This window comes from Enhydra lutris, unplaced genomic scaffold, assembly GCF_002288905.1.
Source record: "Enhydra lutris kenyoni isolate GAN:26980312 unplaced genomic scaffold, ASM228890v2 scaffoldscaffold37, whole genome shotgun sequence".
Lineage (NCBI taxonomy): Eukaryota > Metazoa > Chordata > Mammalia > Carnivora > Mustelidae > Enhydra > Enhydra lutris.
The window spans coordinates 16,626,735-16,647,506 of record NW_019154121.1 but is presented as its reverse complement, the minus strand read 5'-3'; the positions used below and the strand labels follow the sequence as shown (position 1 = coordinate 16,647,506).

Here is a 20,772-nt window from a genome sequence, read left to right as displayed (position 1 = left end):
ATCACCGAAAAGTCTCTCTCTAAACACCGTGGGCACAAGCAACGCTGATGTCATCATCAGCTCTAAAGTGGGATATAGGCTTTGGGAGGTTTTTTAAATCATCATTATTATAATTGCTAAAAAATAAACTTGGTCCAGGTGCAGCCCCCAAGAAAGGCAGTTCAATTGGTTGAGCTCAAAGTTGTTAATTATCTTTCCCTGTGGTTCTCTTTGCCCTGTACACAGAAACAAAGTCTGCACCCCTCACCCCCCCAACCAGATACTTCTCTCTTCCTCAAAGGAACAGTGCTTCTTGGGACAGATCTCTCCATGGCTCGATACCATTTCTGGCTGTCACAAAACCCTCAGTTACTTGTGAAACAGACAAAAAGAAAGTCCTAATTACTCATGGTTGGTCAAAATACTAAATGATCCTTTGAGAATTGCATGTAAATAACTAGGAACAAAGTTATTCAACTATTTGCATGGCAGGCCCAGGTTGTTTAACAAGATAAAAGCAAAAACTTCCCTTTAGATCATTTGAATGAGTTTGTCTCTGAAAGCCATCAGCTTAAAAATGCATTAACCAAAAGTCTTCCAAAAATACCCACAAGGGCAACTCATTAAGGGATGTGCTCCATGAGAGTGTGTTACTAATATGGAAGGGAGATCATGGGAGGTAAGTGAGGGAGAAGTCTTTGTCAGACTTTGGAAGGAACTCAGATGCTCTTAATGGATCATTGGCAACAAAAGGGAGAGTGCAACTTTCAGTTCTTGAATTTGATCATCTGCTGATAGTGCATCCATTTAGTCTCTCAATTAGTCATTACAAAATATTTCACAAAACTTTTTTAACCTATAGAAATTCATTTCTATACATTTAATATATTTTTATTGTATAAATTATTCTCATCTTTAGTGCCTTCTTTCAGTTTATAAATGGCAAAATAGACAATAAACAATCATAAAGCTACCCTCAGTGAATCCCCTCCTCTCAGTGAGGTCAGTCCTCCATACACTTGTGAATTTTATGAAATGCTCGTCTTTGTAGATGCCAGTCAAAGAAACTACACACTTATCCTTCCCTGATATTATGCCGTCTCCAAAGGGACTCCTTTCCTTTTTCCTTGTTTCTTTCTTTTGCTCGTTAAGAAATCAAAGAGTGTGCATAGTTATAAAATTCGAAGTGTACCAATTACAGATGTGGGTAATGGGAAGGTTGGTGAAGTTCAAGTGCTGACAACTTTTCTTTAAAGCAAAAGACACAGAGAGCTCAGCAGCTAAATCAGCTCTGGACATCTGCTGGGGTGAGGAGGCTGCCCATCTCTTGGGCAGAAAGCCCATCAGAGGTTCATCCCTACACCTGGCACTTTGAGCAAACCAAAGCCTTCCTGCATACTGCAAAGTCTTTTCTGTCCCACCCTGTGGCCCCTCCGTTTCCTTCATGGCTTCACACAGTTTGTGTTGTACATTCATAAGAATTCACATTGACTGCAAAAACATAAATGCAACAAAAACATAAAAGCCTCCAAGTAGTATATTATATATATTTTTTTCTTCTAAATGCTCTTCTGTCATTGTCGGAGGTGCAGTAGCTAATTTATAACTTCTCCTTTGAGGGAATCCAGATGAAAGGCCCAGACTGCTCTTCAATAACAAGCTTGCATTGATTATATATATCTTCTAAGGTGTCTCCTTGGACGATAGCTAGAACAAGAGACAACACGCCACGGTTAGGAATCATTCTCTGCCTGGTGAAGAATACCCATCAATCACACAGCAGAAGCCCAAACCAGTGACAGACGAACTCATATGGAAGCTTTGTATGACTTTTCATTAGTAAGGAAGGAAAAGTGGGAAATTTACTTAAGCAAGGTCACGTCAGTGAGTAAAAGAAAAAAAAAAGAAGCTTTCAATGCATGTCCTGGATCAGGTAACAAATGCACCACAGTCTTTCTACCTTCTACATGTCTGTCTGTGGTTCTGGACAATGAATCATTTATGTATTTAAATTTCATGGGTGCCAAAAAACAAAACAAAACAAAACAAAAAAAACAAAACAAAACAAAATTTCATGGGTGCCTACTCTGGGCTAGGCATGGATCAATTTTCAGACTGAGATCTCTCTGCTTATCAAAGAAAGCTGGCCTTTTATTCTATATTCTCTATTTACCTTGGCAGGCGCAGAAATTTAGACGTTTTTGACACAGGGAAATAATAAGGTTGGCAACTTGAGTTAACCCCTCCAACCCCTAAACCCTTAATAGGAAACCCCACTCATTCTCCAAGTCATCTGTTAAGTTGATACTTTGCCATACCAGGGCTGCTCATAGTGAGAATGCCTTATGACAGCTACTTACAAGAAACATAAATAAGAGGAAATATAAACAAACAGCTAACTCATGAATTACCTAGAATGCCAAGTCATCTGAAGCAGATTTAAGTGTATTTCATAACCTCCTCTGAACTAAAGTTAGCTTACAGAGAGCTCTCCAACACATGCCAGTATTATCTATAGGACATTAGGGAATAACAATGAATTGCTACTGAAACATAGTTTAGATCTTCCAACAACAACCTTGAGAATTTATCTCTGAGTGTGAGTCACCAGTCAAAATGTGCATGACTGTGATTTGATGTTTATACCTGGATGTTCTTTCAGGATAAAACATGACTCATACCTTTGTTTTTGATTGAAATTTTACTCAAGTTTACCTGGTTCAAAATATTTGCAGATTGCTAAGCTATTGGCATTTTCATATTCTGAGTAAGACAAACGGTAAAGCATCTAACTTCTCATAAGGAAATTCAGAAGGAAATTTCTTGTTTTTAAACCATTTGTTGTAAGGCAATTTCCACACAGTTTTATCACTCTTTGGATTTGATCTGTGTTTCATGAACATCGTTAAGAATAGAGAATCAAGGATACCCGGTGTCAGAAAATCTTCCTCTATTCCCCAAACTTCATGTTTCCAAGGAAATATTCAAAAAGAAAAGCAAAGTTTTGCCTTGGGACTTGACATGGAATCAATGAAAACAGATGTTCAACATCTCGTTCAACTGCTGCTAATGGGACGCAGACCTGCCCGTCATTGAGGCTGAGAAGGGAGCCCTGAGACTGCATCTCAGTAGAGGTAGCGCTTTGGAAGTTCCCTAATTGAGCTCTAAAGGTTTCTTTTTCAAGTTTTCTGATGATATCAGAAAGATAGCTTTTAATGCCTAAAATCTTCTTTCTCCTCCTTCTCCTTCTCTAAGGGAGGGAGAAAAGGGGGAGGGGCAAAGGGATTTCCAAGCGGGCTCCATGCCCCGCACAGAGCCCAATCCCAGGACCCAGAGATTTGACCTGAGCCGAAATCAAGAGTTAGATGCTTAACCTACTGAGCCACCAGGTGCCCCATCTGAGAGCTTGAGAGCAGGAGACATCTCAGTGCCATCTGAGGCTCATGCTTTAGCACAGGGCCAGTGGGAACCCAGAGTTAGCTGCCTGTGAATCCAGAGTAGATGGAACCCAGAGTTCTGGATCAGATAGGTAAAGCAGAGGGAAATTAGGGTTTCTCAGTGGGACATTTTTAGGGCCCAGGTATACTAGGCCTGGAGCGCTCTCTAATACCTAAGGGCAGACAGTCAATCCTTTCTCATAGTATAAAGGTATATGAACTTACCTGTAAAATATTCTCCAAATTCTTGTTCTAGCTTAATTGCACGATCATAGGTTTTCTTGGCTTGTTCTTCTGTTAGACGCTTATTCATCTCCCTGGGAAAATAAGGGTTTGGTATTAGAGCACACAGGAATGTGCCAAATCCTGAAAAATTAAAATGTGTGGCAAAAATGAATCCTGCAGGAAGCACAGTGTAATCTTACTAGCGGCTTCCTAGTCCTTATTTGGGACTCTTCTTTGCTGGAATAATTTCAGCAACAAGGACCCCTTCCAGAGGGCTCCCCCTCTCAAAGGGCGGCCTCTTGGTTTCACAGAGGCTGAATGTGTCCCTTTATGACTTCCAGTCACTGGCCTCTGTGCCGTCCTCTGCAGTCACACAGAGGAGGACTAAACCCCTTCCCTCCAAGACAGACACTGGGGTCTTTAAATCAAGTGCTCATATATCCCTTGAGGCTACCATTCTTTCAGAAAAACTGTCCTACTTTCTTCATCTCTTCTCTCAATGGATGTGATTTCCAAATGCTAACCTTTCTGGTTACCCTTCCTTGGACTTTGTCCTAGACTGGCTCGACCTCTCTTAAACATGGGACGAAATCTCAAATGAAATCTTCTAGGGGTGGTCCGAGGTGGGGAGAGGAGATGGTGAGAAGGGAGGGGACATCATCACAGTCTGTATTTCATCACATCTGAGAGAACTAGACTTGACTGTCGGCAGGGCCTGCCCTCCTGGGAACCTTTGAGTGCTCTGCTCCCCATTTTCCCCATGGGCTGCTGTTCATCTTCAGGGTGTAGCAGGAAGCATGTGGAGTGGAGAAACAGAAAGGGCTTCCCGAGAATCAGAGAAAATGTGACAGACCCCTTAGACATTGTATCTTTCAGGTGGAAGGGGTCTTCTGCGGCTCTCCCGGCTCAACTTCTGCAAAGGGCGAGGCATATCTACTGCAACAAGAGCCCTGAACACCATGTTTTTTTTTTTTTTTTTTTTTTTTTTTTTTTTTAAGACTTTTTTTTTTGAGAGAGAGAGGGAGGGAGAGAGAGAGAGAGAGAGAGAGCGCGAGCAGGAGGAGGGGCAACAGACTTCCTGCTGAGCGCAGAGCCATCACCTGACCCTGAGATCTTGACCTGAGCAGAAACCAAGAGTTGGACGTTTAACCAACTGAGCCACCCAAGTGCCCTCAACTTCATCTGCTTTTATAATCAAATGGCATTAGGAGGACTAGCTGAGGGAGGCGTGAATAAATGGACACAGAGAGAATGAAACAATCACACATGCTAGGATCAAAACACTTCCAAACAGATTATAAGCAATTAACTTCCAAACAGATTATAAGCAATTAACCTCCGTAGCAAACAAGGATAGAGGATCTTGGTAAGAGTCTCCAATGTTGACTTGGTTTTGTTCTGATAGGAGAATGGGCGATAAAGGAATTATGCCTGGGATTTTCTCTCTCTCTGTCCCTTTCTTTCTCTTAGTCTGTCAACTCTTGCTGTATGTAAGTGCTGCTTAATCACTGTAAGAATATTTAAATCCAACCTCAAGGACAAACTGAGTAGGAAGGAAATGGAAAATAACCCAATCAACTGATTCCTAACCAGTGGCAGCTTTATCTTCCCATGTCCTCTAGGTAGTAAAAAATTTTTGCCTACCAAACAAACTGTACTTCTTAAATAAAATTATATTGTCTTCCCATTTTTTTTCTCATCAAAGACATTTTATTAGTCAAAGACTGACAATGCTTGTCTCTGATCATCTTCTGAACAACAGCGTGGCTGTTCCGGGCTGATAAAAGCCTAGCCAAGGGCAGAGGTACTTTGGTTGGCCCACTGGGATGCATCACAGGGGCACGTAGAATACTGAAAGCATTGCTGCCCTTGCGTGCCCCTGAGGGAGCCAGAGACTGGGGTCTGGGACAGGTGACTTTAGACCATGTCACTGTGGCCTGAAGTAATAAAGGGACTTGAGAAGGTAAAAGAGAAAATCTGAAGTCAGATTCAAAGTTTTGGGGTTCTTTTAAAACCAACTTTTAGTCAAACAGACTTTGCATTATACCGAGACTTTCCCAAGGGGCTTATTTGGGAAAATAATTTAAAAAACTGAAGTGAGACATTAACATGATTCTTGACAGGATCTGATGGCTGCAACAGAAAAAAAAAATAGGAATTTTCTGAACTCTTGATGTTGAGATAAACTCATCTTGTCCTGAGGGATGGTATCTGCGATTCTCCTCCCAAACAGCACTAGTCCCAGAAGCTGTGAGTGGATGTCACCCTTGGGTCCGGAAGACGCTGGGCTAAATCCAGGGATATTTTTCATAGAAAGACAGGATTTTGCTCCAGATGTCAGGAAACCATGTGGCTCGGGATCTTCCTTGACATTCCTGGCTCATGCTAGCCTGTGTTCTCTGAATTCTCTTTGCACTTACTATAACCATCACTGAATTTCCATTTTTACCCTCTATCACCTCATCTATTATATTCCTTATCTCCGTGCCTAATCTGTGAGTTCACTGAGGGCGGAGACCAGGATCTGTTCATCGTGTGTGTCATGGAGCCTGGCTCAAGACTTCTTTGTCGAATGAGTAAATGAATGAATGAATCATTTATGTTGACAAATCAACATAATTATGATACAGTTGAAGACAGAAGAAAACATGGGCCACCATGGGAGCAAGAAGGTAAAAGCAGACTGGGGCTGGCAAGGTAAAGAGACACGGGAAAGCTTCCCACTGCCATGGGGTGGGGTAAGGCACAGTGGTCACGTGGTGGCACACTATAAAAAGAACATCTCTTTCCTCCAGAGCCTTGATTTTTATGCTTCCCTGAAGAGTCAGCTATGTATGTGCTAATAAGCTCTGTGGTTTGATGTAGATGATGCACTTGAGAAATACCGTGTGTCATGATGTATCAATGCCTACATGCGACAGCTGCCATGCCTTTGTTCCGGTTGACCTAGTATTCACTCCTCCCCGGGGTATGGGCAAACCATGCCTGCTTTTCTCCTGAAGTAAAACCCTTGGAAAAGAGGGAGCTGGAAAGTAAACATCCAGCCTTTCATAATAAGATCCCATCAGTTTGAATGTCACCGTTACTGCACTTGAGACTCAAGAATATGGCTGCAGCAAATTATTTCAGATTCATGGTCCTCATTGTGGAATCCAGCCATCAGTATGTTTAATTTTCCTTGGCGATAAGTGGCTGTGACAGTGCCCTGAGGCAAAACTGAGTAAGTCATCTCATAGTTGTGGATGGAAGGAGACCTTCTCCTACCGAGCACCAGATGGGAATGTCTCCCCAATGTCACATGGAGGCAAACGTGCAACTGCTGTTTCTCCCTCAGGCCTCACCTCCCTGGGAAGCCATTTATCCCACTGCGTATTTATGACGTGAAAACTTACTCTTCAATTTTCTGAAACAGGCCTTTAAAGTCCTGTGGCCAGGAGGTGAGGGCCATTTTTCTCTTCTTCTTCCTAATGTTAGCATTGTTAATAATATTTATGAGGCTCTTTACAGATTAGAAATCACTTTCACATAATGAAATGTGTGGTTGCTTAAATTATTGTATCCTAGATGAGGAGAGATTTCAAGAGTGCTATCAGGCATAATACTACCCAGAACCAGTATTTTAACATCAACACATATTTTTCCATGTGCCAATTCTGGGCAAAGCTCTGGACGTTATAAGTTAACACCTAAATTCTCAGGGCAGAAGGTACTGTCCGTGACCCGTGGTAAGAACCTTTGTCCATCTTTTATTTATGGGAACGTATTCTGCTTTTAAGACATCTCTCTGGCAACTTCCCCAGAGAAAGTGGATTTAACTTAATTCTCTTAGGCTGTAGTTGCAGCTGCTGTAGTTTGCTGTTTCTTTACTCTGGGATGAGATGTGGAACAGTTGGCTGATACCTTCTGCAAGTAATTGTTTCACCTCTGGGACTAAATAATTTCCTTTTTTTTGTTTTTTTTTGTTTTTTTGTTTTTTCCACGTGCACTGTTTTCTAGGACTCTGTGGCTCACTTCTGAATCCTGTCAAACACTCTAAGATCTCGAGGCCCAAATGTGAGCAAAGCTCTTGCCAACACACACACCAGCATTATCTCTTGTGACTTCTTGGAAAGGTAGTTTATGTGTTTTACAATGACAAAATAGTTTTATTCTTTTTACAATGAAGTAACTTGAAAATTTCACAGAGCAGCTACTGTTTATGGAGTGCTTACTATATGCTAAAGACCCTATGGAGGGCTTCGTATTCATGTTCATGTTTAACCTTTATACCAGTTGTGAGGTACGTATTATTAATGTGCCTAGTTTACAGGAGAGGAACTACATCTCAGAGAGGTCAAGCAACTTGTCTGAGGTGACATTAACTGATCAGAAGAAGCAAAAGGGAAAAGGAAAGGGAAAAACCAAACCTAGCCCAACCAATTTTCAAGTCCCTGCTTTCTGGCTACGGCAGCCTCACATTTGTATGGGAGTTGTCTAGAAAGCAGTGCCAACAATTTCTAACAAATCGCCACTGAAAATATGTTACTTTCTAGTCTATCTGGGAATATTTGCCCAATTTATTTAGTGGCTTTTAAAGAAAGCTTTTTGCCAGTCCTCTGAAAAATAAAAACCACACACAAAAAATCTGAGTCACACATTTTTGCCTTATTCATAAATGTGAACAAGTATGGAGCTATTGGTTTAAGTTATAAATGTGTTCCTGTTGTGTCACTAAGAAAACTCCCTTTTTAAGGATAGTGGTCTACATACAGAAGGTTTTCATTAAGGAACAGAAGAATTCTATGCTAGAACTAAATGAAATATCAATAGAAAGAGTCTAAAACATTGTCTTCTCCCTCTAGAAAAACCCACATGTTTAAAAAGATTTACTAATGAACTGCTTTCAGAAGAAAGAGACAAGCAAAGATGATTGCTTCCTACCATTTGAAAGCCAAAACAAACCAACTTACCTTCATAACAACAAAATGAAACAAAAGAAATATCACACACACACACACCAACTTGTGAAATGAATATTAAAATAAAGAAACATTAGTGAAGACATATTAGGGGAATACTGACATTATGCCTCTAGTGGTTCAAAAACACTTCCACATATTTTTTTCAAAACGGAACTGCTTTAAAAAAAATCAACGATAGCACTTCTGACTTCTAAGCACTTATGACCAAGAGCTGTCAGCAATCTGCTGTGTCGCATGGAACAGGCGGCAGGTGATGGTCTCCCGTGCCCTCCACTTACATCAAAGGTTCCAGAGATTTGGGCTTAATGAAGATGGCAATGGGATAGAGCTGGGCAACTTGTAACCGTTTGATAGCATTTCCTGACACGTCAAGTATACAGTGTTTGCCCTGGTAGAAAGAGAAGAAAAATATGGAGTTAATCCAGAAAGAGGGATAATAATCCAACCAAAATAAACCAACAACAAAACAAAAAGTGAGTATGTTTTCAAGGAATGTAAGGGATACTGAATCTCTAAAGGCTGAGAAAAGATCTTTGCAAAGCATAAATAAAGGCTGATATTCAGGGTCCTCACTGAATGCTTCTACAAGTCCCTTACGAAGTGCCTGCCATGGCCATAGAGATTTCACAGGTGTCACCTCAGCTTAAGATTCTTAGATAAATACCTGATCTTTTGCAAAAAGAAGGTATGTAGCCTTATGTAATGTGATTGTGTCCACTCATGAAGTTCTCATAAACCATCAAGATAACCATCAACAAGAAATCCCCAAATCTATGAGGGAGGTATTACCAGCCACATTTTACAGAAGATACGACTAAAGCTTAGAAACAATAAGTAACTTGCTCAAAGTCTCAGTGCCAGGAAAACTCAAAGTCAAGTCTTGAGCACTGACAGAACTGTTGGCTGGAATAAGTAGATACCTCATTCTCTTATCCTGACCGATGTTAAATCTGGAGGAATAGTAAGCATGTGAATTTGGAACAATCCCACATATATTTGCTGAGCGCTTCTTGTATCCTGCCTGGGTATGCTCAGTCTAGTACAGCTGAGGACGGACACAAAGAGTTACCTTCACTATTACATCCTTAAATTTCTTGTTTGTTACATGAAAACCCTATTGCAGGTAGCACGCCTGCCTCATTTAACTGGGGTTCCACTGCAATGCGTGCTCAGAGCAAGGAGTTGCTTTATAAAGTATTTTGGGAAAAGTAGATACATTTGGCAAACATCATATTCTAACTCCTGGAGAGAAATGGCCTCCTTACCCTGCGGCCCAAAGAACTTTAAAAAAAGAAGAGAAAAAGGATATTGTGCAGGTAGGAACAATCCTAAATCAACAGTAGGGGATTAAAAACTTTCTATGAATACTCATGTGAAGACAAAGAGACTAGTGAATACTTGAGCTCTTATAGGAGAAATATACTAAGATGGTTCAAACCCTGTATCACTTAAGCAATAAATTCCAAGTTTGCTCTCTGTGAAATGCAACAGCTAAACAACATGTCTAAATGCTGTTCAATTATTCACTGGCCAGAACATTTCAAGTTAAAAGAAGTCATATTTACACGTTCAAAGGGGAGAATAGACAAATGCATTCAGGAATCTGATTAGAAACAACATGATAGAGCTTAAAAAACCCAACTTTTGAGAGAAAGGAAGAGATGTAGTTTACTGTATTCTCAGATAGCCCTTAAAATTTCTTGTTTAATTTTTTACCAGTATATGAAAAGGCTATGTCAAATTACATAAAATCAACCCAACAAATATTAATTATATAACAAACAGGATTGGCTCTTAACGCTTTTCTCTCATGAAACTGATCATCTGTGTTGACAGGGGATTAGGATCTCTCTATAAGCAGATCTTAGAGCCACACTCAAGTGTCTTCCTATCCTGTTCTCTCTTGAACATTCCCTTCCCTTGCAAGGCCTTGAAATTAACAATGGGAAGGGAATGGTGGTATTCACACCTCCTCTCAGTTGGAATTTCTGCCAGCTGGAAGCTAGGCCCTAGCCCTCTTCATCTACTTACCCCTCCCCCAGGAGGGTCCTGAGGGCCCCAAGTTTTCAGGGAAATGAAATGAAACTCCTGCTGACAAAAAGAATTGAGGACCCTGATTTAAACAACCAAGAGTACTAAAGCTTCCTTAACACATTCAATGTTGTTTACTGGGGCCAAAGATAAGTACGTCAAGGACAAAGTGAATCTCCATAAACTTCAAGTTGTTATTTGCCTTTAGGTTTATAACCCCCTCCTCCCCACAAGTCAGTCAGCATACCTTATTGAGATTAGAACAAAGATTAATGACCTTGCTCTAAAGTCATTCTCCGCTTAGAGGTCTTAAAAGGAATATTTAATCAAAATTTACAACTGCAATTAGGGAAGAGTAATGACCAAAGATGCAGTTTGCCACCCGGGAGCCTTCTTTAAGGGAGGTGTAAGATGATTGGCGGACATACCCTTTCTGCTACGAATCTCACAGACTGCACACTGGTTCCATATAAGTTGTCATTGTACTGGCCAGCTTCTATAAACTTGTGCTCTTGGATATCTTTCTCCATTTGTTCTCTGGAAATGACAAAGTGGTAGTCTCTGCCATCTACCTCATAGTCACGCTTTGGCCTCGTAGTATCTTTATAAAACAAAAATAATAAAATTAAGGTAATTTATATTCATAAACAGCATTTATACCTCTTCTCTTCACCATACCCTCAACATAGATATACAAAATATGTAATATGGAGGACCCTGACGTAATGACGGGTACTAGTTAGCCTCCCATTGTAAGCAACTACAAAACTAGACAAAGTGAATGGAGTAGCTACTGTCGGGCATCAGAAGGTAGGCAAGACAGACAGCACAGGGCTGTGACCTTGAGACTGGAGATGCACACAAGGGGAACTCTCCAATCACTCCACCTCCATTTCCAAGTGGAGGGTCTAGAACTGAAGAAGGTGATTTGCCAGTAAGTTATTAACAGCCAGAACAAAAACACAATATTCTACAAAGAAAGATAACCGAATCCAGACTCTCAAAAATGTAGTCTCACCATAAAAAATTATGGGACAAGCAAAAAAGCAGGAAAATTTGTCATATATCCAGGAGAGAAAAACTGGACAAACAATAAAAATATATTTAGGGATTTGAAAGATATAATAGGAGATCATAAAGTCATTAACTCTAATCATGGTTAGAGGTAACTGAAGTTCTTAGTAGGAAGAAAAGGGAAAACAAACCTATCAGTATAAATAAAAGATGTTCAACTATTTTCAATCTTTGACTCAGCTATTTTCTTCCTAGGAATCTATCTTAAAAAATTATCAAAGCTTCAGATAAAGTTTTATCCTTAAAGATGTTCAATATATTAATTTATAAATTATAAATAACTATCACATAATTATAATTATACTTTAATTATAATTCATAAGAGTGAAAAGGAGAGACAACCCAAATACCCATAAATGAGGAATGATTATGACATAATAATCACTTAAAATATTTACATAAAACTTTAAATAATGTTAAGCCAAAGAAACCGTATATATCTAATATGTACCCAATCAGAGGAGAGAATGCATGCATAGAAAGAAGAAAAAGGCGAAAATCTATGAAAATATTAACAATGGTGTTATCTCTGGATACTCTGAAAGTCTGTATATTTTTATTTTTCTTGCTTAACTTTTTTTTTGCATTTTCTAGGTTTTGTACAATGAACATATATTGAGCATCATAAAACAGTGCTAATAATTAAAACAAAAGAAAAAGTGCCAGGTGGAGGGGAAAGTGGGAGTGGTCATTAAGGACTGTCTGGGCTTTTTCTTTCTAAGGTGGAGGGATGCACAGGAGGCTGCTATGAATGGAGTAGGGTTTGACCTGATCATTTCTGTCTGGTCTCTTTCTCAAGATAGGCTCTTTGGCAGGATCTCTTCCCAGAGTCCTTGCTGGGAGCAATTTCTTGAGATACAGCAATCATCCTAGTTCCAAGAGATTCCCACTATTCTTAGTTATTCTGGATGACATCTATAGTGCTGAAATGTACGAGACACTTCAAAGCATGAAGCTTCAAAGATGTACAGAGAGGAAGAAATATTTGTTGGGATAGGTTTAAGAGCTCAGTTATCTAATAAATTGAAATTCCTTTGCGGGGGGGGGTCTGTTTGAACACACACACACACACACACACACACACACACACACAGAACAGAAGGCCTCTCCATACTTTTCTGTGACGTCATGGGAGTAGGGGTGAATGGGAAGGTGCGGTATGCAGGGCAGGCAGAGCAGACAGACTCTTAGGGGGCTACACTTAGTGGGACCAGGAGACCCGTGATCCTCCATCAGGGCAAGAACTCAGATTAAAATCTGTGATGGCCTAGAGGGTAGATGAAAGTTTTACACGACTTATTGTCTTCATCCTCTCATATTCTAGCACTGTTATCAGCCATGGAAAAGGCTGTTTTGTTTTGGGATTGACACATGGCCCTAAGCCAACCTGAGATGATTTTAATACATGGCTTTGTCTCTGATCTCTCTTATTCTATGGGAGAAGAAGCTTCAGTGAGATTTCTATCAGTTTATAAGAACATTATAATGCCTATCAATAATTCTATGCTCTTTTAAAGGCCATGGGAGTTACAGGATGAAAAGAGTCATCCTGCCTTCTGGGGGATCACAGGCAGTTTGGAGGACGTATTATACTCACTAAATAGGGAATACGCAACAGCACTGATGAAAAGTGTTAAGCAGAGAAAATTAAGATGCTTAGATTAAAAAAAAAGATGTTCAGATAATAGGTAACTGATAGTATTTGAATCACTGAAGACACCATTGAGGAACAGAATTACACTTTATTGTCTCAAAGGAGGAGAGCCTTTCTTGCAGCGAAAAGAGAAACGATACTTACGAGGCACACAGGAGCCAAACTTGTCGGGGAATTCAGATATCAAGTCATCATTGATCCGATCCTTCATGGGGCCCAGGATAATCACTGGCCGGGTATAGTTTACTGCAGAGAGGAGAAGATGCAAATGAGGGGGAAAGACGTGGACAGGACCGCACAACTGCTCTGCCCAGGTGAGTCTTAAGGTGAAATTACCAAACAGAACCGCTGAGGGCTTTACATCATTGTGTAAGTTGCCCGAACAGCCTGGCAGGAGAAATTGGTGTTTAACACTCAGTATGCTGGCTGTGCCTACTTTCTGGAATTTAGCAATAGGGAAAAGCAACTGCAGTATCTGTCAATGAAAAGAAATGTTCGGAGGGGTTTTGCTTACTCTTAAGTTATGCCTACACAATGTCAAAACAACTACTGAATTTAGTCAATTGCGTGGGAGCAAAAAGATTCCAAAGTAGCTCTCTGGCCATTGTTTAGATAATGACTTTAAGAAGTAATTGTTAGCATAATGACACCTTATGTTTTTATAATTGTTTTCCTCAGCTCAAAATGCTCCCTATTATAGCTCTGCTAGAGTTTTCCCAATTCCTTTGTAACACGAAGGTAGAAGGAACTCTAAAGTCCATTTGGTACCATTCCTCCTCCAACTCTTGAATTTTCTCTGCAGTATCCTTGTCCATAGCCATTAGCCTCTGTATAAAGGCTTCCCAGAAAAAGAAATGGAGCCGCCCAGAGGATAGCTTGTATCTTAGGACAGGTCCGCTAGAAAGCCTTTCTCAATACTGAGCTGAGACTTCAGTCTCCCAGGAGATTTTATCCATTTGTCCTGTAGGTGGAGCTGTTTAGTGATTCTAAGGTGCTCCTTCCACTCAGGACCACTAATCTGGAGGACTGCCTCTTCCTCCTGGGAGCTGCCCCTGTCCCTGGTTAGCAGGGAAGCTGTTCGTGCCAAAGAGAGAGCACAATCTGGGCTGGGGACAGTTGGATATTAAGCACAGCTCATCCTCCTTAATCCTTCACTCTTCGGCTCCTCTGATGGTGTCACCTGATATGGCCTAGAAATCAGGAACCAGAACATGCTGGGAAACTTACTTTCCTGCCTTGTGACAGGCTCATAAGAAAGAATGAAGTCTTCTTGCCCTCCTGAGAAGAGAAGAAAGGAAAATTACAGTGAACTAACAACCAGTCATATCCCACAGATCCCAGCCACAAGCCCTGCTCCGAAACACAGGAAACAGACACAGTTTAGGGTTCATTTTCCTTGCTTGCTCTCCTGGAGCCATTCCAAAAAATCCCTCCAGCCTCATAAAACTCCAGCACTATGATAATATCAGGTTCTTGAAGGTTATAACTATCAGTCATGATAGAGACTAGCCACCTGCAGTTCACCAGAGCAGTGACCTATGACTTCTGTCTGCCTTCTGTCTGACACTGAGGAGTGGAGCTGACACTGAGGAGTGGAGCTCTGTCTGACACTGCCTTCTGTGTGACACTGAGGAGTAGAGCTCCTATTACTTACACTTAAAACGAAACCATTTAATTCAAGCTCATCCAGTAGTTTGCTGCTACATTATCAGAATTTCTGGACCTTTTATTTCATCTTCTACTTTATTTCCCAAAGAAGCATATTGGCCAAAAGCAAGTGTCTGCTTGGTTCATTTATGTGACAAGAACTCCATCAGTATAAACCTCAGGACACTGAAGATTTTATTCTACTGTTAATTCATCAGGAAAATGCTGGGTCGGTTCCAGAAGATAAAAAATTTGAGGAGGACCTTAAATCACTGGTCAGAATGGCTACTACCTCTAGCCTCTCACCTTTGGAAAGAGAACTGAGGAAGATAATGTAGTATAAGTGTCAGGCCCTCCAGTGACATTTACTACAAGCCTTCTGATTCGCAGGGGCCTCAAGTCAATCGATTACCATGGCAAGTCAATTGGCTTTAGGCAATTATTTTTTCAAACATCTGTGTTACCCAGTTAATAAACTGGGCCCAGGATTAGCCAAGATCAGCTGTGAACCCAGAGGATCTACTCCTTTCTTTGCATTAGACCCAGCACTGACTGTGTTTTAGTAGGGTACTAGTTTAGGGATATTGGAAAGGACTTCCTGTATGCTGTTCTACAGAGGAGTGCCATAGGAGGTAGTACTTCCTGAAACCACCAACGGACAACACAACTCATTGCTTTATCTGCTCGTCCCCCTTGAAACACATTCCATCTGCCAATGTGCTCCTCCTTTAACAGACAGCACCATGAAAGGTGAGTTAATTTCATCAAAGGAGTTAATATTACAGAGAGTTTTGATAATGACAACCAGTTTGGGGAAACAGGCAATATGTGGCTAAAGCTCTGGAGTACAGATGTCTTCCCTGCACCCAGGGAGCTGGCATGGGGCAGGGTGAGAGTGTCTTACTTTTTTGAGCATGAGAAATGGCCCCAGGCCCAAGTCACATCTCTCCTCACCCTTAGGCAGGCTTACTCTGAGAATGGCACTGCTAGCTAAGCTACTTCCTTATGGCGTGGAGAACAAGCCTTGATGGTCCTTTTCAGTGACATCTACTCATGGCTCCTCCAAGAATGTTCAGGGACTTTTCTACATCTGGGGTGTGGTATGTGAGGAGTCAGAGTCACAATTTTTTTTTAAATTTGGGAAAATATGATTCCCTTTTAATAAACTAAACAGCTGAAAGTTAGTCTAGGCCAAAAAATAATGAAGGTGATTGACTGCTGAGATCCACAGTTATCTAAAGCCTGAGATATGTAGAGGTCATAGGAGCTCAGAAGGTAAGTGTAAAAATGCCAGGGGACAAAGCATAGCTTTAGGGCTAGAAACATGGCCAGTGAGTACTGAAGTGTTTGACTGCAACTTCATGGGGAGAGCTTTATGGACTGACTAATATGTGAGAGGGGACTTCTGAGCACAGGATAACAAAGCTTTCAAACATCAGGAGATACTTATGCCTCTCTACTAGACTGGGAACCCCATAAAGGCGAGGACTGGCTTTCATTTACCATGGCGTCCCCAGGGCTCAACCCAGAGAAAAATGTCAATGAATTTACATTCTGATTTTAGTGGTAGGAAATGGGATGAGTAATGAGGCCAAAGATAGGTTTTCCTTTGTGTTCCTGTCTGTATGCTTTCACTCTGGGAAGTGTGGTTTTCTCTAAATAAATATAACACGTCATGTTCCCATAGGAATCTTCCCAATGTCCTTACAAATCATTCTGATGGGCTATTCTAAAGGCAAGCCTTAAATAAAATATTTGGTGACGGTATGTTTCATTCGTGATTCAGAAAACTAGGACAAAGCAACACAGCTTTGGTTAACTTTGTTGGAGAGTCCTGTAGTTCTTCTGTTTATCTGTTGCTTTTGGCTTTACTTTCTAACTTACAAAAGGCCCTGGTTCTTGTTCAGAGCGGGAAGGCTGGCAGATGGCAGTGGTGGCATCCTTACGTCAAGGCCCATCCCACTTCTAAAGACCCTGTGACAGTCATGTACAGGGTTAGGAGTAGCTGACCTGCGGGGGAGCTGTGGTGGATGGGATGATGTCACAACTGTGATCTCAGCACGTTAAACCAATTTTTCCTTTCATGTTCGGGAATGAAAAACCCTATGGGTAATGGGAAGGAGACTAAGAGGAGGAGGGGAAAAAAAGCCACAGCAATGAATGTAAGATAATTTCACGTCTGTATGGCCGTAAAGGGCTTTCACAACCATTGCTGTTTTTTTCGTAGTTATTTCTGTTGAGGTAGATGCTCTGATGATCCCCACTTTACAGATGAAGGAGCTGAGGCTCAAAGGTGTTAATGGGGCTTGTTGTTTTCAGTCAGGAAGTAGTGGGAGTCGAGATGTAAAACCACATCTTTTTGGACTCCTCATTGAGTGCATGGCAAGAGATGGAGAATTTTCTGATGGGACTGCGATGGAGGGGCAAACCTTACCCATGTACAAAGAATGGGTGGGAGAGTCACTGGGAGGCCAGAAGAGGCTCCATCTGTAAACACCAGCTGTTTTTTTTTTTTTTTAAATGCCGCTGTGTCATCTCCATACAGAGTCATCCTTAGTAGTTTTCCTATTTTTTGCTCAAGAGGTGTTGGCACTTAGAAATAACAGCTGACAAATAGGTACAAACTATTACTTGGTCTTGTTCTGGCAAGGGCCCGGCTGGCCGTGGGAGAGCAGCACAGAGCCGGGCGCAGACAGCTGCAGCGGTGGGACAGTCAGCGGAGGCGTCTGCCCACAGTGTCCACGAGACCCTCTGGGTCTGAACTGGAAGCAAGTCACAAGAGGAGGGACACGGAGGGAGACCCTCACATGCCCAGATGATGGAGAAAAGCAACTTGGTGTTCTTTAGGAATTTTTGGAAACTAGAAAAGAGAGAGGACGGAAGGGCAGTACATTTAATATTCAACATGTAGTGTTCAGTGCCTGCTTGGGATGATTCTTAAGAAGAAATTAGTTTCTTAGAGGCAAGGAATGTTAGCTTTGGAGCTCACAGGGTTCCTAGATGGCGAGTGCGTGGCACATGGTGTCCCTGCCCCATTCCATGCCATTGGGGGGCACCACAGATTGGTCACTGCCCACATTACCACTGGGCCTCGATCTGGCCTCGATACTTTTCAGTACAATTCTTCTGGCAGCTATCACCCATTGGTCAAAGCCGGGATCTTGGTTCAAATCTGCTTGCCATCTGTGCTCTGACTCAAGCTGCTCAATTTACAAAGGAGAGAACTGAGGTTCAAAGATGATGAGTGATTTCTTCAAGGTCGCATACTGAATTAGTGTTTCAGTGTCTCCACAGGACGTTCAGAAGATTAAATCCGTTACTGTACATAGAACTCTTAAAGCCAGGCTTAGCGCACAGTTAATGCTATATAAAGGTTTCTGCTTGTATTAATTTGATAGGTAGTATGGAATAGTTGAAATGTACTGGGTAAAGCAGGAGGCAGCTGGCATTACAAACTGTCTGGAAGAGGGACAGTGTAAGGAATTCAGAAGCAGAATATCTCGGCTGGTCTTCCAGAATGCCCCTCTACCATGCAGTCTCTTAAAGCTTTAGCTTCCTCATCCGTAAAAGGGAGTGTTAACCTGAGATATATCTCAGTTTTGTTGCAGAAATCAAATAAGGGAAAATAGATAATGAGAAACTGCCTTATAAAGGCAACTAGAGGAAATACAAGGGCCATAATTGAAGACAGCAGAGAAAAGAGAAGAATACGGGCGTAACTTTGACAAATCCCAATGGAAAAGTATTATGTCTCCTCTGATCAGCATTTAGTTCCACTCAGATCGCTCCTTCAAGGTCCATGTTTTGAAACTCTTACGTAACTGATGAACACCAATAGGTTATGGAGATAATCAGCAGTTCCCCAGTCCCCATCGTGATGTAAAGAACTTTGTGAGCTTTGAGGAAGGCAGGTCTCTGCTGCAGACATTTGCAGTCTCCGTTATACCTATATGGTCTATTACTGTGTCCTAATACAAGGGCATCTGAAAGCCAGGATATTAAAACAGCCACAAGTACAAGCCTGTACTGTACGATTTTGTTGACAGACAGAAATCTGCAATTAGTCCTTAATTAAGATGGTTGTGAGGGGGTATTTCACATAATTATACAATGTGCGCTGTAATTAATTGCAGTTTAGCTAGTGCTTGATATAGCCGGACTTTGAAAAATTCTATTTTATAATCCTGAGATGGCGCAGGAAAGGTCGGGGCTGTTTATTAGAAACTGACGTTTGTGTAAGTGTGTGTGTGTGTGTGTGTGTGTGTGTGTGTGTATGTGTATCTCAGGTAATGGATGAGGCTTTCAGTTAGGGTTGTCACAACGCATATTTCCAAGGTGCAGTGTGAATTGTGCCTCTGGAGCTACGAGACATAGTGCTCTGGGACTTTGCTCCTAACCACTGAACATTTTTTAAAGCACTGTGTTCCACAGTGGACATGGAATGGTTCTAAGAGTAAAAAAAAAACAAAAAACAAAAAAACAAAACAAAAAAAACAAAAAACACCTGGACATCAGTGGAAAAGGTCTTTTTAGTCTTTGTTTATACTGCTATCCACAAAACATAAAAGTTTGTTATAATTACAGCAAAACCCAGAAATTCAGTAGAAAACTGCAGCCCGTGTTGATTTCAAAATGGCAATTTTCTGGAAACCACATCTGTTCCAAGTCTCTGGGCCTGCCTGGAAAGTTCCTTCCTTAACCTACTGAGCTGGCATGCCCCTCAAAGAAGCTCAGCTCAAAGGGCACTTCCTCTCTGAAATCATCTCTGAAGCCCCTACTCATCTTGAACCAGACTTTTTTTTTAGAAACTGCTACATGTTGCACATTTTTGTTGTTGCTGCTGTTTATCGATACCTCTCCCCACTGTGTGTGCTGAGTTCTAGAGTTGGTTGAGGTTCATACTGGGTCTCATGGTGCCTTTGAAGAGAGCATGATATATGGTGCATGCTGAATGAATAAAGAAATATTCCTCTTTAATTCCTTTTATTTCCATCCTGGGGAGAGAAATATTTTTTTCCTCTAAGCTATGACAAAGGCTGTTCTTACTTTCATTCATTTGTAAAGCAAGCAATCTGTGTGGTGATCGGTAACCTCAGATAAGACCCAAACCAATGCTGATTATTGGACTCCACATTTGCGCTTGTAATATCATGGAGTCCAGTTCCAATTCTTCTCTCTTCTCATAGATAATTCAAGGGGCTTGCAAGTGTTCCTTTTTTCACTCAGTAAGTATTTGTGTGTACCCACTATTTGATAATGAAGAGTTATTGATGTCATCCTAGAACATCACTACCAAAAACCCTGTACACAGCTGAAAGCTTTGGCCCAGTTTTTCTAACTTAATGATTCTGGGAAGAACATTCCTACCCATGAAAGAGAAAAGGATTTCCAAAGGAAAAGGTAGTTCTTGTATATACTTTTCATGAAAAGAATTGAAAGAACAAGGTATGATGTTTCCCCTTTCTATACTTCTGTCTGCACGATAGAAGTACAATACTTAGACCTGCATATCAAAGAAACTAGGGTTATTGGTCCCACAAAACTCAAAAAGTTATTTTTTTTCCTTATATTAAGTTGAGGTACCTCAGGTATCAGGAAGGCAATCTTTGGTCACTTCTTCTTAGCCTGGTATCTCTTTGTTTTAAAATTAAATGAAGGGAAGGGGGAGGCAAATGTTTTGCCAAGTTGCGATAATCATGAAATTATAAGAGTTGGAAGAATGCAAAAATGTCAAGGGTCATGCTGAGAAAAAGAACCCCCTGAT

General features: G+C 41.1%; 1 protein-coding gene across 5 annotated transcripts in view; it reads right to left on the bottom strand.

The window, feature by feature from the left end:
- Positions 1-246: 246 nt before the first annotated feature.
- The window catches only part of LOC111154393 (discs large MAGUK scaffold protein 2), a 1,367,735-nt gene continuing 1,347,209 nt past the window's right edge, over positions 247-20,772 (bottom strand). For all 5 annotated transcript variants that reach the window (XM_022513932.1, XM_022513933.1, XM_022513930.1 and 2 more), the window contains 6 exons: positions 14,589-14,639; positions 13,506-13,607; positions 11,062-11,234; positions 8,881-8,990; positions 3,642-3,733; positions 247-1,686 (listed from right to left, as the gene is read on the bottom strand). In XM_022513932.1, coding sequence (XP_022369640.1) covers positions 1,580-1,686; positions 3,642-3,733; positions 8,881-8,990; positions 11,062-11,234; positions 13,506-13,607; positions 14,589-14,639 — 635 coding nt within the window. In that variant the 3' untranslated portion in view covers positions 247-1,579. The remainder of the gene's footprint in view (positions 1,687-3,641; positions 3,734-8,880; positions 8,991-11,061; positions 11,235-13,505; positions 13,608-14,588; positions 14,640-20,772) is intronic.